Here is an 18,037-nt window from a genome sequence, read left to right as displayed (position 1 = left end):
ACTGACTGGTCTGTAATTCCCAGGATTATTCCTATTCCCTTTCTTGAATAAGGGAATAACAATTGCCACTCTCCAATCATCTGGCACTACTGCAGTAGACAGTGAAGATACAAAGATCATCGCCAAAGGCGCAGCGATCCCTTCCCTTGCTTCCTATAGTAGCCTAGGGTATATTCCATCTGGCCCAGGGGACTTATCTATCCTTATGTTATTCAAACTTTTCAGCACATCCTCCTTCCTAACATCAACCTATTCTAGCATAGCAGTCTGTTTCATGTTGTCCTCAGAAATGTCAAGGTGCCTCTCAATAGTGAGTACAGAAGCAGGCGCAAGTTCCTTCTACTATCCCTGATTGGGCCTCCCCTCACTCTGGCCATCCTCTTGTTCCTCACATAAGTGTAGAACACCTTGAGGTTTTCCTTAATCCTAACCGCTAAAGCTTGTTCATGCCCCCTACTAGCTCTCTAAAGTCTATTTTTCAGTTCCTTCCTGGCTACTTTGTAACCCTCTAAAGCCCTGTCTGATCCTTGCCTTCTCAACTTTAACTAAGCTTCCTTCTTCCTCTTGACTAGATATTCCACATCCCTTGTCACCCAAGGTTCTTTCAATCTATCATCCCTTCCTTGCCTGGGGGAACAAACCTATCCAGCACTATCAGCAAGTGCTTCCTAAACAGCCTCCACATTTCTGTCACGCATTTACCTGAGAATATCTGTTCCCAATTTAGGTGCCCCAGGCCTGCCTAATAGCATTGTAATTCCCTCTCCCCAATTAAATACTTTTCCATACCGTCAGCTTTTATCCCTTTCCATAAGTATAGTAAAAGTCAGGGAGTTGTGATCACTATCACTGAAATGCTGTCCCATCAAGAGATCTGACACCTGACATGGTTCATTGCCAGGCACCAAATCCAATATGGCCACTCTTCTTGTTGGCATCCTCAGGCTCAGTCTCAGGCTAAGACTGATATTGATCAGCTGATAAATTTGGCAGAGCTTGGCAGATGGAATTTAATCCTGATAAATGTGAGCTGATAGATTTTGGGAGGTCAATAAGGGAAGGACGGACACAATGAATGGTAAAGAATACTGAAGAACAGAGGAACCTAAGTAACAAGTCCATAGTTCCTTGAAGATTTTAACACAGACAGATAGGGTGGTGAAGAAGACATACAAGATTCTTGCCTTCATTAGTTGAGATGTAGGATATAGGAGCAAGGAAGTTTTCATAAAGTTAAAATTGCAACTTTATAAAATCTAAGTTAGTTCGCAGTTCTGTGCAGTTCGGTTTGGCACACTATCAGGAAGATGTGTTTGCATTAACAACGGTGCAGATTCGATTCACCAGGACCTTGTCTGGAGTGGAAAGTATCCATTTTGAAGAGAGACTGAATAGGCTGGGTTTTGTTTTCTTGCAGCAGAGGAGGCTGAGTGGGATCTGATTGAGGCATACAAAGTTATGACAGGCCTTCTCACAGGTGGATTGTGAGAATCTCCTCCTCATGGCAGACATGTCAAAAATCAGAAGGCAAAAGTTTAAGGTGAAGATTAAGTGGTTTAGAGGGGATCTGAGGAAAATCTTATTCACCCTGTTGGGGAGAATACATCATCAGAGGGCCTAGAGTGGGGCTAGGGAGGGTAGCACTATTGCTACAGCAGACATTACCAGTTCCAGTCCCCAAACAGTTAACCACAGCCATGGGGGAGAACCTAGCAACTGCAGGGCTACCTGTCTGAAGCAACATTCCTCGCTGATTAGATCTTGTCAGCCAGTATCAGACTGTCCCATTGAGAACTCATGACTAATAAAGGAACCGGTAACTGTCGAACGGTGTGAATTGCGCTATCGGAGTACATGATTGTTAAAGCATCTGTTAATGTACCTACTAGAACGGATTCCCATCGAAACCCATGATAAATAATAATGATTGTTAATTCGCTTGCGGAGAACCATTGACTCTGTTATGGAAAACACCTAGCCTGTCAGACACATAGTAATGAGATCGATACTCTGAACGATGGACTATTGATTGCAGGGTCGGAACTGCCGACCCCAGGATGGCTGTACCATTGTCCGGCGCAGCGGGAGCTGGACAGGCACCTCGATGCGGCCAATAGAGGAGCAGACCCCCTCGCTCTCAGGTGTACTGACCAATGAGGGGGACGAACGAGGGAGAACTGACCGGGAACTCCTGGCGGCGCGAAGTATAATTGAGCCACGTCCGAAGGAGAAGACAGAATGCCTTCTCCAACGAATTGCATGCTGTAGAATTCGTTGTATAGTTTGCCAGTTTTGATTCTGTAAAATAAACGGTGCTCTGCTCCAAACTAAAGAAGCTGGTGCGGTCTCTCCTTCCAAAGAACTCGCGAAGACTGGAACCCCGAGGTTCCGGCCTAACAACCCAGAAGGCGATAGAAATATGAAAAATGCTGCCTGAGAGGTAGCTTCTTTCACAACATTTCAGGAACATATGGGCAAGCACTTAAAATGCCAGGCCATTGTAGGCTATGGCCAATGCAGGTAAATAGGATTAGTGTAGCTTGATGTTTGTTGGTCAGCAAAGGCAAGGCAGGCCAAAGGGCCTATTTCCATGCTGTATAACTCTATGGCCTTTCTTTGGCTGTTTTCATTTTTCAGACTCCAGACCTGAATCTGCAGGGGGCTTGTATTTCCAGCTGTTAACAGACTAGCATTCCCAACCTCATACTGAGGGCTGTGTAAGTTGAGGGCAAGAAAAACCTATACCTTCCACATTTTATCGTGGCACGGTGGTTAGCACTGCTGCCTCACAGCACCAGAGACCCGGGTTCAATTCCCCCTTCGGGTAACTGTCGGTGTGGAATTTGCACATTCTCCCCGTGTTGGTGTGGGTTTCTTCCGGGTGCTCCGGTTTCCTCCCACAGTCCGAAGATTGCAGGTCAGGTGAATTGGCCATGCTAAATTGAACGTATTGTTAGGTGCATTAGTCAGGGGTGAACGTAGGGGAATGGGTATGGGTGGGTTGCTCTTCGGAGGGTCGGTGTGGACTTGTTGGGTCGAAGGGCCTGTTTCCATACTGTAGGGAATCTAATCTAATCTAATCATAATCTAATCAAATTCCAGTCAAGGGCTGGGATCTGGTCAACCCAATAGTGTCTTGCTAAAGGTATGACAGGAATGTCCAGAGAGACTTCAGATTTGAGAAGCCTCTACATTTACACATAAAATATGAAAGAAATGCGAGCTTGTGAAGGATCCTATCTGAAAAATTAGCTTAATTCCTGTCACATCTGCTCATTCACCTGATACTTATATTTATTATATAAATTTTTTAAGCAGGCGAGATATATCTTGTATGTTTACATTTTTAGACCGTTGAAAGTCATTTTGAACACAAAGATTTATTTCTACTTTACTCATTGGCCAAGTAACTGTGGTAACATACAAGTAAATTGTTGTATAATATATGACACAGGGACATAAGGGAGCAGCATTCCAAAAACTAGTGCTTCCAAATAAAGCTTTTGGACTATAACCTGGTTTTTAACTTTGTACTCTCAATACAGGCATCTTAAAATCGTAAAATATGAGACATAGAATTGCTTCAAGGGAAATTCCTACACAGTTCCTTTTTCCAAATACTATGACTGTAAGGGTACTGTCATTCCACTTACCATTAGGAAGTTCTGATTTTGAAATTTTATGTTTTTGTGAGCCCAGTCACCAGGATAACTCTCTGACTTGAACTATTCGCTTGAACATGATTACAGGAAATGCAGTTTCAATCTTCCTTTTCATTTTGTAGAGACTGTAGAGTATTGAAACTGTCAGTTAATGCTGACCAGTTTAATAATGCAACTCTGATGAATTACAAGCCTGACAAGGTCATTGAGTGCATTTCCACATCAACCTTTGACATTGTTGTATCATATGCTATAGGGAGAGGCTGACTAGGCTGGGGTTATTTTTCCTGGAGCATTGAAGGCTGGGGATGACCTTATAGAAGTTTATAAAATCATGTGGGGCATGAATAGGGTAAATTTCCCTGGGATTGTGTGGTCCAAAACTAGAGGGCAAAAGTTTAAGCTGAGAGGGAAAGATTTAAAAGGGACATAAAGAGGCAACTTTTTCACTCAGATGGTGTTTGGTGTATGGAATGTGCTGCAAGAGGAAGTGGGTGGAAGCTGGTACAATTACAGCATTTAAAAGGCATATGGATGGATATATGAATAGGAAGGGTTTACAGGGATATGGGCCAAGTGCTGATGAATGGGACTAGATTAATTTAGGATATCTCGTCAGCATGGATGAGTTGGACTCCTGGGTCTGCTTCTATAGGTGTACAGCTCTATATTTTTGTATGGAAGGGCAAAATATAGCAGCTCAGACTTGGAGGGCCAAAGGGCCTGTTCCGGTGCTGTATTGCATTTTGTTCTTCATGACTCTATGATCCTATATCCCTTGAGTCTCTTAAAATGTTTGAATAATGACTTTCTTCAGTCAATCATATGACAATTTGTCCATGTTTTATGCATGCTTGTCTTAAGATAACTGAATGGTGCTGCTACATAATCTTCAATCCAAGAAAAATTTCTTCATGACAACATCTTAAATGTTAGACTGTATAATTCACATCTTCTAATGATGTCACCACCTTTGTTCAACATACAAAATGGAGCAAGAGTGGACCACTTGCAACCTCAGTTTTTGCAAATATTGAATAAGAGCTTGGCTAATGACAGTGGCACAAAGGGCGGCACGGTGGCACAGTGGTTAGCACTGCTGCCTCACAGACCAGAGACCCTGGTTCAATTCCCACCTTAGGCAACTGTCTGTGTGGAGTTAGCACATTCTCCCCATCTCTGTGTGGGTTTCCTCCGGGTGCTCCAGTGTCCTCCCACAGTCCAAGATGTGCAGGTTAGGTGAATTGGCCATGCTAAATTGCTCACAGTGTTAGGGGAAGGGGTAAATGTAGAGGAATGAGTCTGGGTGGATTGCTCTTCGGAGGGTTGGTGTGGACTTGTTGAGCCGAAGGACCTGTTTCCACACTGTATGTAAAATAATCTAATCTAATTACTTCACATTATGCTGGTGGCTGGGATGGTAAAGAGGAGGGCCACCTTTGTTACTGTGGACCATCAATGAAGAGACCACAGTACCAGGCTCAGCCAGCCTGAATTTAGGTAGCAGATTGGTAGACTGTTGGTAGACAGTCACTACGATAATTTAAATGCTATAATGATGGATTTGAAATAAAATTTCTGGAATTGCTGAATCCCTAAAGTGACATCCTTACAGGAAGATGGTAATACCTAGGCACGAGCAGTTCAACTGATAAGACATGAGCATTAACATCAAGGCCTTGATATTAATGGGTTGGTAGGGAGGATGAAGGGCTACTGAAATTGGCTGAACCTCAGAGCCTCATTAACATCATGTTGTGCAGCCTTCAGTTTGGAGGGCAGCCAAATGGATAGTCTTGCAGTGATTATTTCATGATGTTGACTGTTAAGTTATATTTCAACTGTGGCATAACACAGAGGCTGCACCATAATTGAATACAGTTTATGCAGAAAATAGAAAACCACCACATGTTTGGAACTGGGAGGGCAGAGGCACTGGATACTGTAAAGGTCATGGGTCTTACTGCAATAGTACTGAAGGCTTGTGCTTCAGAACTTGCCGCTGCCCTAGCCAAGCTGTTCCAGTACAGTTACTACATTGTCATCAATCCAATAATGTGGAAGATTGCCCTGATATGAAAGCTGAAAATGTGTTGCTGGAAAAGTGCAGCAGGTCAGGCAGCATCCAAGGAGCAGGAGATTCGACATTTCGGGCATAAGCCCTTCAGATGAAGGGCTAATGCCCGAAACGTCGATTCTCCTGCTCCTTGGATGCTGCCTGACCTGCTGCACTTTTCCAGCAACACATTTTCAGCTCTGATCTCCAGCATCTGCAGTCCTCACTTTCTCCTCGAAGATTGCCCAGATCTGTCCTGTACACAAAACACAGGACAAATCCAACCTGGCCAATTACCACCCCATCAATCTACTCTTGATCATTAGTAAAGGGATGAAAGGTACAATCAAGCAGCACTTGCTCAGCAATAACCTGCTCAGTGATGCCTAGTGTGGATTCTGAGGATCGCTCAGCTCCTGACCTCATTACAACTTTGCTTGAAACATGTACAAAAGAGGTGAATTCCTGAGGTGAGGTAAGAGTGACAGCCCATGACATCAAGGAGCCCTCAAAAAACAGGAATCAATGTGTATCTGGCATGAAATCTCTGCTAGTTGGAGTCATATCTGACACACAGGAATATGGTTGTGGTTGTTAGAGGTCAGTCATCTCAGCTCCATGACATCTCTGCAGGCATTCCTCATGCACCCTAGATCCAACCATCTTCAGCTGCTTCACCAATGACCTTCCTTCCAACGTAAAGTCTCAAGTGGGGATGTTCACCGATGATTGCACAATGTTCAATACCATTCGAAACTCCTCAGAAACTGAAGCAGTCCATGTTCAAATGCACTAAGATTTGGACAATATCAACACTTGGGCTGACAAATAGGAAGAAACAAATGTCAGACAATGACCATCTCTTATAAGAGACAATCTGACCATTGCCGCATGACATTCAATGTCTTACCATCACTGAATCCCCCACTATCAATATCTTGGGAGATACCATTGACCAGAAATTCAACTGGACTCACCACATAAACACAGTGGCTATAAGAGCAGGTAAGAGGCGAAGAATTCTGCAGCATGTAACTCATCTCTTGACTCCTCAAAGTCTGTCCAGCATCTAGAAGGCACAAGTTCAGAGTATAATGGAATACTCTACATTCACCTGGATGGATGCAGCTCAGCTGATTGTTGTTGCAATAGTAATCCTGCTCAGTACGAGAGGAACCGCAGATTCAGACATTTCAGTGTATGTGTTTGCTGAGGAGCCAATGGTGTGGGATTATAATTGAGCGCCTCTAAGTCAGAATCATGCCTAAACGTAACAGTACCCTGTGGTGCTATTCGGTTCTGGTCTGGAGCACGGCTGTATGGGTGCTGCCTCTCTCCTTTAAACGCACATCATGTTTATGGAGAAACTGGTGCTAAATCATTCATAGATAACCTGATGTTCCATGTTCAAACAACACTCAAGAAGTTGACACCATCCAGTTCAAAGTAGCCCGCTCGATTGGAACAATATGTAGAAGCATCCACTCCCTCCATCACCGAAACTCAGTAGAAGCAGTGTGTACGATCTATAAAGTGCACTGCAGAAGTTCATCAAGGCTTCTTAGGCAGCACTTTCCAAATCTACAACCAGAACCATTGAGGAGGATAGGTCAGCAGATAGATAGGAACACCAACACTTTGCAAGTTTCCCTCCAAGCCACTCACCATCCTGTCTTGAAAATATATCATCATTTCTTCACTGCTGTGGGTCAAAATTGTGGAACTCCCTTCCTAACGGCATTGTGGGTCAACCAAAACAGGTTGATTGCAGTAGCTGAAGAAGGCAGCTCACTCTCACCTTCTCAAGAGCAACTCAGGACAGGCAATAAGTGCTGTCCAACCAGTGATGCCCACATTGCACATGTGAATAAAAGAGTACTCTGTGTCTCCCTGAGAAGTGCAGACATGTTGTTTCAGCATGCTGACGTTTTACTTCACAAGGCTGCTGGCCACACTGTGGTTCTTATGGTGAGAGCTGTCCCTGTGTGGTTGCCTAGCACTGTGAGAAATCATGAGCCATATGTAGATCTGAAAGCTTTTGTCAACAAGAAGCCACTATACTCATTGTGTTGACTTGAATATGATAGAAGTAGACCAGAATAACAGCCTTATGGATGCTACCAAGGCAGTGGGCATTCCCCAAGATGCTGCTCTGCGCATAGTTTCAAACCAATAGCACATTAACAGAGTTGAGCACTTTCCAGTTCTGGGACACCATCCCAGAACTCCATGCATGGACGGAATGGTTCCCTACTTCACTGGAAATATAATTTTCCTAACAACCTTATATGCCTGTTTCTCTTCTTAAGGAGAAGCGAGTGAAACTCTCTTTTATCAGATACACAACCTCAGTGATCTACTTGATTCAGAGATGGATGTGATATGTCACAAATGATGCAACTACAGGTTAGAAAAATCGTTGGACATGGAAATAAGGGACTGTGGCACTCTCCACGCCCACGGGCAGCACTGCCTTTGGGTCCTGCTCTGCAAATGTAGATCTGCTTGAGGGAAGTGGTGAGTTCAATGACCTGTCCTTGGTGAAGATTAACCACGGCAGAAACTGCTCCTCGCCGAGGTGGAGGTAAGATAAATGCCCACTGAGTATCGCCTTTGATTTGAAAGTTCTCCTTCTCCCCATACATGTGGTTTCTGCCCCCTGCTATGACAATCCATTTTCATCTACTGCTACAGCCCAAACTTTTACTGAGCCCAATTTTGTGGTCCAAATGCTCAAAGCTAACAGTTAATATTAGATTAGATCACCTACAGTGTGGAAACAGGTCCACACTGACCCTCCAAAGAGAAACTCAACCTCCTATACTTACCCCTGATTAATTCACCTAAAACCATGGGCAATTTAGCTTGGCCAATTCTCACTTAATCTGCACATCTTTGGACTGTGGGAGGAAACTGGAGCATCCGGAGGAAACCCATGTAGACACAGGGAGAATGTGCAAACTCTACACAGATAGTCAAGGTGGGAATTGAACCCGGGTGCCTGGCGTTGTGAGGCAGCAGTGCTAACCACTGAGCGATCGTGCTGGGGCAACCACTGAGCCACCATGCCGGGTTGTTATTTCATTGGTTCTGTTTATTTTATTTGATTATTTGATTTCCACATGATTTTCTTCAAACCTTCTAGGAGTTTGTTCCTATTTTCCATCACCATTATATTCAGTACAACTACCTTCAACCACTTCCTTTGTTATCCTTTCTGATCAGGTTACACACTGCAATACTTAATAGCTGGACCTATTCTGTATGTAACCATATACCAGTTGCTCCTAATATGTTTTGTTTCTTGTTACTGATTCTCGCCACTAGTTCCTCGATTTTATTTGGATGTTACACACTGTGCTATTCAGACAGTTTAATTTTTCTTTCATCATTGTTCCTTTTACTTTGTCTTATACTTCTGTATATTTTTATACTTCTGCTTTTTATAATTGTATTTGTTCCCTGAGCATCTAAGTGCAGAATTTTTCTTGACATTGATCTGACTGTGTAATCACAATCTCGTTGTGCATTAGTGGGTTAGAAGACCCTGTGATTGATGAAAACACGAGGTTCATCAGCTGGGTGATTTGATCTGGTTAGTGAGACCTTAAAGTTTGAGGGAAACTGCAATCGAGCCACACTGCAGCTTCTATTCTGCTGTTGCAAGCTGTCAATGCAAAAAGTCATAGAAGGCCTTTTTTCTCTCTGTTGGCTCCAGACACTTGCTTGGTGGAACTATGAACAGCAGATTGTCCGATTTCCTGACATTCCCTATGCTAGCTAGGAAGAGGTCTGGTGCAAATTGGCTAGATTGTCAAATGATTACGAGGTTAGATTTTAACCCCAGGATTGGGTGGGTTGGGGATGGATGGAAAGGAAAATGTCTCAATTATGAATATGCCACTATTAGGCCTATTCCACTATAACAAAGATAGTTCAAGAGAAAACAACCAATCTATTCACAAAAGGCCCGGTCATGTTGTCTTTGAGTCATAAAGATGTACAGCATTGGTCCAATTCGTCCATGCTGACCAGATATCCAAATAAAACTAGGCCCATTTGCCAGCAATTCACCCATATCCATCCAAACTCTTCCTATTCATATACCTATCCAGATGCCTTTTAACTGTTATAATTGTACCAGCCTGCACCACTTCCTCTGACAACTATTTCCAGATTAGATTACTTACAGTGTGGAAACAGGCCCTTCGGCCCAACAAGTCCACACCGACCCGCCGAAGCGCAACCCACCCATACCCCTACATTTACCCCTTACCTAACACTACGGGCAATTTAGCATGGCCAATTCACCTGACCCGCACATCTTTGGACTGTGGGAGGAAACCGGAGCACACGGAGGAAACCCACGCAGACACGGGGAGAATGTGCAAACTCCACACAGTCAGTCGCCTGAGTCAGGAATTGAACCCAGGTCTCTGTTGCTGTGAGGCAGCAGTGCTAACCACTGTGCCACCGTGCCGCCCGGTATGTGCCACCGTGCCGCCCGGTATGTGCCACCGTGCCGCACCGCCCTCTGAGTGAAAAAAATTACCCCTCACGTCCCTTTTAAATCTTTCCCCTCTCACCTTAACCCTATGCCCTCTAGTTTTGAATTCCCCCACCCTCGGGTAAAGACCTTGGCTATTCACCCTATCTATGCCCCTCATGATTTTATAAACCTCTATAAGATCACCCTCAACTTCTGACGCTCCAGGGAAAAAGGCCCGGCCTATTCAGCATCTCCCTATAACTCAAAACCTCCAGTTTGGCAACATCCTTGTAAATCTTTTCTGCACTCTCTCAAGTTTCACATCATCCTTCTTATGAAAGGGTGACCATAATTGATCACAGTATTCTAGAAGTGACCTAACCAATGTCCTGTAGAGCCGCAATTCTTTTACTCAATGTTCTGACTAATGAAGTGTGTCAAATGCCTTCTTCACCACCCTGTCTACCTGTGCCTCCACTTTTAAGAAACTATGCACCTGCACCCAGAAGTCTCTTAGTGTTCCCAGGACACTAATGTTAAACGTGTGCATCCTGCATCGGTTTGCCTTATCAAAATGGGACACCTCATATTTATCTAAATTAAACTCAACCTGCCACTACATGGTCCATTGGCCCATCTGATCATGTCGCGTTTTTCTCTGAGATAATCTTCTTCAAGGTGCATGAGGCGCTAATCAAGGGAACTTGTGGATGATACAAATTGCTACTATTGGTAGTGATTATGCAGGGAATAAATACTGAAGGTTGTGGATGCCACGCCAGTTAAGCAAGCTGCTTTCTTGTGGATGGTGCCGAGCTTGTTGTGCGTTATTGGAGCTGCACTTATCCAGGTAAGTGGGAGCATTCCATTGTGTTCCTGAATCATGCCCTGTAGATGGTAAAAAGGCATTTACTGCTAGGAGGTGAGTTACTTGTTGCAGAACTGGCAAACTCTGATCTGCTTGTGTAACACCAGTGTTAATGGTAAGCCCACTATATTGAATGGGGAGAATTCAGTGATGGGAATGCTATTGAATGTTAAGGGGAGATGATTGGATTCTCTCTTGTTGAAGAGGGTCATTGCTTGTGACTTACATAGTGCAAATGTTATTTCCCTGTCTTCCAACATTTGCAGTCTTTTCATTGATAGCTGTTTAGGATCCTTTTAAACGGGTTGTAAATGATTTCCTTTTAATTGTTAGCAGTGTCAATTAGTTTGAAATAACCTGTGTTTAGAGACCATTTCCAATTTATTTTTAACTGATACACCCCCCCTCCCATTCCTCCCTCACCCCATCAATTTCTGGTAGGCGCCTGACTTGTGAATTCGAGAACCGCTCAATGATCAAGATGGCTTCACCCCCATCCTACTACTGATTTGGACATTCTGCTGACATAGCAAATATGATTTAATGCTTTTTTGCATTAAAACAGATTGAAATCTATGTATTATTCATGAGGCATAAAACTCAATCATAACTGTGATTCCGAGAAGAAAAATTGAATAAAGGTGAATGGTATAAAGGAATTGTGTATATTTAAGGCTGATTCTTGATCATAAGGAGAATCAAGGGTTACAGGTAAAAGGCAGGATAGCAGGCATGAGGATTTTCTGATAAGCCATGATCCTATTCAATGGCAGGGCAGGCTCAAAGAGTTGAAAGGACTATTCCTTTTCTTATTACTGTCATATGGTTTTTGTTACATTTTAATATTTAAAAATTTAAGTTACTTAAACTTAATTTTTGCTTAAACTGTACTTAGTATTTAAGTTCAGGATTCAAACCCCATGTCTTCCATCCCAAAATTCTGACATTAGTTTACTGACATTAATTTGAGTTGACTAGAATACTAAATCACTCTTTGTTAAGTTAAAAAAAACCTCAAACTATAAACAAAAAAAAAGTGGTAAATCTAACAATAACTGATGGCCTCTGATGTTTTCTTTTATTCTATGAATTGGCATGGCTTCAGGATGCAGAACTATATAAAGGGAGAAGTTACTGGAGAAGTTCATTCTTCACAGAGAATGCTTGTTCTGCTTATTCACTTAATTCACAGAAATGATTCTGATTTCTCTCTGCACCTACGTTGTAAGTACTGTGTAGATTATTTCTGTTTATCACCATTTCTTTCATTAGGATTCTGTGGCAAAACGAACTTGCATTCCTGTCACTTGTATTATAGTGTATTCGTAATACTTACTGTGCAATTGTCATTTTAGAAAGTCAGTCGTTAAAATTATGACTATGTTGTAAACTGTAAAGCAAGACAAAAGCTCTAACTGACAAATTAAGTCTGTTGTCACATGCTTACTTTGCAAAGAAAGTAAGTTTAAAAGACATTGCTAAAAATGTCTTTGCTCAAATGCTAGTCAAAATGTATCAGTCTATTAGATAATGTAGAGTCAAAAACATTAAGAAGGTAAGGGAATTCAGGATGCAGTTGAATGCTAATATGTCTGATTATTGGATGGCTGAGGTTTAATAGATTAGAAGGTCTTCCCTCATCCTTGACTTTTTCCAGTTCTAATCTATCTTTGACATTGCTATGTCTGACCAGAAACTTTGAATTTTATCTAAGTTTTGCCAAACCTTTATGCACTTTCTCATTGACAGAATGAAAGTTTCAAAAGCATCATCAAAACATCAAGTGCTGGATTGTATCCAGTGAACTGACTAACAAAGAGTAAATGACTACACCATTTTACAAGTTATTCGTTCGTTAATATAGCAATTAACCCCTCAATAGTCATTAGTAGGATCTTTGACAGCTCCAGTCAAATTCCTTGTAACTGTTTCATTTATTCTCCTTGCATGGTATTGACAGAGGCCTCCTTATCTTTAATTTAGATCCTAATAGGCTCCACATTCACCAGATCGTCCACCAGTATTTCCATCTGCAATATAATTTCACCATCAAGCTTATCTCTTCTTCATTTTGCTTTCTGATTTTCAAAGGAGCTCATCCTTACAAGATACATTTGCTTCCATTGCCATCTATCCTATTTTCTGTACCTTTGTTCTGACACTTCTTTGTGTAACATCTGACAATCCATCTCCTCCTAAACTTTTAGCTAGAATATAAAACGCTGGTCTAATTTTTGACAATAATTTATTTATATTTATTACAAGCTAATGTACTGTATTTATTGTGGATGGTACTCTCCTATTGTGGGAAGTTCATATCAAGGTTAGGTGATTGATTTGAAAACAAATTACCACAAGAGGGATCCAGGGCTTCCTGAGGCTGCCCAGTGAAAATAGTTATCCTTCATTTGCATTCTAGACTATTTCAAAGTAAGGTAAATATAAACTGAAGAACAGTGTTTCAAATTTCCCCTGGGCATTGTGCATGTCTGTGATCTGAATACTAACTCGTAACTTCAGACTTTATCTATGCTCATTTTTTCCAACAACGCAGTTTTACTGAGCCTCTTCATGTGTACTGTGATTTTGTTTTGAATTTCACAGGCCCTTCATCCTTTTGTCTTATATGTTTAAATAGCCTTCTTTAAATCTGACAATGCTAATCACCTCAACTACTCCTTATGTTGGTATATTTCCACTCTCTGGGTAAAGAGGTTTTTACTGAATTCCTCATTGGATTGAATGGTGCTTAGTTTTTATATCCTGTCTCTTGTTCTGGTGTTCCCAATGAGTGGGAATACCTTCTGACACCGGCTTCGCCTTACCTTTAATAATGTTAATCCTGTATTTTCACTCCTGGGTAAGGAGAATAGATTTGGGACTTGGCCAGGAAGAGTGAGTCAGAGGGTCTGCATTTCATTCTGGGTGGCCCAGCCCTCTGCAAGGTAGGCTTATTGATCCTGAAATGAGAACAGAAGCCGCAAGTTGTGCAGGTGAGCTGTATGGAAGGCTTGCCTCAGCACACTGGCAATGTATTAAAATTTAATAAAACATAAAACAGCACTTCAGCTCTACTACAGCCCTTCAATACACTCCACATGCCCCATTTGTACCAACCCATGCCATTCATGCACCCACTAACCTTTGTTGCTCCTTATATCCCCATGCCAAACTATGTCCATCTACACATTCCACATAGACTCTTATACCCTCCAAACCAATCTATGCTTCTCCCTATGACCCTTTATAGACCTATTCCAAATTAGTGCCAACTTATGCTAAGCAAACCATAACCCTTTGCTTTCATATCTACCATGCCAATTGACCTAGTGTTCCCCATGGACAGACTGAGGAACCCATGCAGAAATTATGTAAAATAAATTTCTACAAATTGACGTCCTAAATGTCTGAAGCTGGCTTTACTACATTGAAAAAAAACACTTATTCATAAAACCCATTTAATATATTTACATTTCTTCAACTTAATAATGCCATAGAACATTTCGTTCAAGGACACAATTTATTATAGCATGCAATCTAAACTCATTATGGCATAGCTAGCGGTCTATAACTACTTGTAGCTGTTAATCAAATTATAGTCACTTCACTGTGATAATGATTGGCTATGAAATCACTAATACAGCAATAATAATGAGAGCTCTCAAGTATATGTCAACAAAAGCAATGATATGGTAAGTAATTTTTCCTTTTAAACTCACCCGACATGTTTCTTCAAAGATTTAAAGGTTGCTGTAACATCTTGATAACTTACTTTGATAGGTACTCTTGATGATGTTGACACATTGCCTTGCCATTTCTGATAGACTCTTTTGACACTTGTAACTTTTGACAGATTTGTGGACTATTCAAATGAGTTTGATAGTCACGAACTTACGCTTTTAATTTTAATCAAATGCTTGCATACATTGAACATTTCGAAATGGCACTTTGCCTTCTCTGAAAGGCACCTGACCTCCATCACAGGATTCCTGGGACTAGGAACTGCAAACTGCAAAGGTTTGGGCCTTACTTCTCCAAAGGGGTTCCTGGTTATCCAAGCAAATCCACAAAGTTTGCTCTTAACAGGTTCAATTTGCACACTTCAAACTTCACACCCGAAGGGCAATAAATTCCTAATTCAGTTGAAGATTTATATGGCCAGTTGCCTCCATTAAATACATATGTATTTCCCCACTTTCCAGCTGCTGTAGCAATGACACAGGAGAGTTGAGGGGTCAGGGTTCCATGGTAGAGTCGGGGCAGTATCACAAGGAATGGTGAAACTTTTGTGAAGTGCCTTACCAGCTTGTTAATTGCAGAGAATATTTGCATAAAACACCTTAGAGGTATCGAACATGTTACGAGCTGTCAAGTCCTGTCAAAAATTGTCACCAAGATTTGTCGGGAAATGTTGATCTGACAAGAGTTGTCAAAAAGTTTCAACAAATGGCGAATGTCAAGCTGTTGAAAGCTATCAAGAACAGTTAAGAGTTCTTATCAAGAGTTAGGCGGCACGGTGGCACAGTGGTTAGCACTGCTGCCTCACAGCGCCAGGGACCTGGGTTCGATTCCCGCCTCAGGCGACTGACTGTGTGGAGTTTGCACGTTCTCCCCGTGTCTGCGTGGGTTTCCTCCGGGTGTTCCGGTTTCCTCCCACAGTCCAAAGATGTGTGGGTCAGGTGAATTGGCCATGCTAAATTGCCTGTAGTGTTAGGTAAGGGGTATATGTAGGGGTATGGGTGGGTTGCGCTTCGGCGGGTCGGTGTGGACTTGTTGGGCCGAAGGGCCTGTTTCCACACTGTAAGTAATCTAATCTGTCCTGAAGTGTTGAATTGGCTAGAGTTGTTAAGAGTTGAAAGGAAGTAACAACAACATATCAGAATTTTTTTTTATGAATGAGAGTGCTTCACTCAACAGAATATAGTCTGCAATTTAGAACAGTAATTAATAGAACTTTTTTTTTCTTTCCATGCATGGGTATTTATGGATTACAGGCAAGTTGATAGGTGCAGGGGAAAGGCTGCTGCGTGGAAATAGACATGGGGGGTTGAAATGCCATGAGGATTGGACAGAAGGATATGAGAAGGTCATCAGGTTGGGAAAAGTTTGATAGAATGATGTAGGAAGTTCAAGGGCTATAGGGATGGGTATAGGACAATAGGTGGCATGGGTTAGCACAGATGGAGTGTGGGGAAGATGTGGGAATGAAGAGATGTCAAGGGTGAGAGCTGGAGGAATGTTTTATATCTTCTTATCCTTTTATTTTGATTTTTCACCCCAGTGCTGGTACCCTGACCTTCCACCCAACCCATCTCAGGGGTTAGCTATTTCTGAGTAATTCCGCCTGCCACCTGGAGAGTGCAGTTGGGCATTTTTATAAGCCTGGCTCATATAGCTAGTATTTCTTCGACTTGTGCACACCCAACCTCGAGACAAAATTCACGCCCATGTCCTTTTCCTCTCTAGCCAAACCACAGTCTCAGAGCAGGGTAAGGACAAAATAGTCAGTATCTGTGAAGGTGACTGTGACAATGAACTCATATGTTACTCTTTCCAGGATGATGCTTGAGATATTTGCAATAACTTGCAGTTTGTCATTAGCATTGTATAAGGTGGGGCAGTATGGTTCTCTGCTTAATGACAGTCAATTATATTTCATCTTATTTTGCTAGAGAAAAGCAGAGAGGATAAACACATTGGTTCACTAGGGGTGCAACTTTGCCATTAGTCAGGGCACTACAGACTGCATAACATGCAGGCTAATGCCCACTATTCTGGCAGATGTCATGATGCCTTTAATCTGCAGCAGCCCACAATGGTCATGGCATTTGAGTCACCTCAGCAAACTGAATTTGTGGTTACTAGATAATAAAGGCTATCATCTGAGCATAAAGCTTGTGCAATGAAACCTGCGCTGCTACATAAAATACAGAATGAACCAAAAGTATCACTTTTACTATCTAGCCTTTTCTAAAGGAATCCTGCAGTATCTGGCAGAACAGGTCAAGATTTATCCTGGTCCACTACATACTGTGTAATCGTACCACCATAAGGGGCAGCCACAGCTACCAATGATACAGTAAATATATTAAGTGCATGAAGAGGAAAGAGGAGCAGGAGAAAGAGGGGTGGAGGAAAGTCAGAAGATAGTAAATACACAGCCTAGACACATCCTTTCTGCCTGGAGCAGTGTTCAGTTCCTGCTCTGGCTCTGAGCTCATATTTTCTCTGGACTTATCCCTCCAAATGAAATTCTTTCTCCAAAATAATAAATGAAAGCTTCACCAGCAAATAAACTGAAAAGTTGTTGAAGTCCGATGATGTTAGGATGGTTGAAATAGGCAGTTTTAGGGATTAATAGCATAAACATGTTGTCAGAGCTCTGGCTCTGGGTCTAGTTTCTTTCCAAATTGCTACCAAGGAAAGAGATTAAGTCAGTGGTTTGGAAATGGATTTTGCAACAGGTGCTGAAAATAATAGTTTTAGTCTTTCTGATATTTAATTATAGGAAATTTTTGCTCATCCAGTGGATGTTGGATAATAATTAATAATTGAAATGGAAGAGTCAAGAGAGATTGATCATCTGGTAGAGCTGGGTGTCATCGGAGTATCTCAGCAAATCAATGCCACACCTTGGGATGATTTTATTGAGGGAACGTCACGTAGGTGAAAGGTAGGATCAGACCTAGATTAGTTCCTTTGGGTGTACCAGTGATAAAAGCACAAGCTACAATTAGATAGATAAGAATGGAAACAAGTGAACGTAGTGCTACCCAACTGGATAACAGTGGAGAAATGTTGGAGGAGGATTGTGTGGGCAACTGTGTTGAATAATTTGTGACTTTGACTCGGGTTATTTTGGTATTGTGGCAGGTAGAAATGGGATTGAAGTGATTCACTTTTGGGGTAATGATGCCAGATTTACAGGAAAGACATAGTACATCTGAACTGATAGAACTGTT

At 42.0% G+C, this 18,037-nt stretch overlaps 2 protein-coding genes across 2 annotated transcripts in view; one reads left to right on the top strand and one right to left on the bottom strand.

Annotated features, from left to right (window-relative positions):
• The window catches only part of LOC132815329 (collectin-10-like), a 53,032-nt gene extending 49,293 nt beyond the window's left edge, over positions 1 to 3,739 (bottom strand). The window contains exon 1 of the mRNA XM_060824185.1: positions 3,654 to 3,739. The gene's annotated coding sequence lies outside the window, so the exon portion shown is untranslated. The remainder of the gene's footprint in view (positions 1 to 3,653) is intronic.
• An 8,492-nt stretch (positions 3,740 to 12,231) lies between these two features.
• The window catches only part of LOC132815328 (tumor necrosis factor receptor superfamily member 11B-like), a 33,901-nt gene continuing 28,095 nt past the window's right edge, over positions 12,232 to 18,037 (top strand). The window contains exon 1 of the mRNA XM_060824182.1: positions 12,232 to 12,299. Within this exon, the coding sequence (XP_060680165.1) occupies positions 12,270 to 12,299 (30 nt within the window). The 5' untranslated portion in view covers positions 12,232 to 12,269. The remainder of the gene's footprint in view (positions 12,300 to 18,037) is intronic.

This window comes from Hemiscyllium ocellatum, chromosome 4, assembly GCF_020745735.1.
Source record: "Hemiscyllium ocellatum isolate sHemOce1 chromosome 4, sHemOce1.pat.X.cur, whole genome shotgun sequence".
NCBI classification, from domain to species: domain Eukaryota; kingdom Metazoa; phylum Chordata; class Chondrichthyes; order Orectolobiformes; family Hemiscylliidae; genus Hemiscyllium; species Hemiscyllium ocellatum.
Note: the sequence above shows the minus strand (reverse complement) of the source record. Positions and strands in the feature narration are given on the sequence as shown.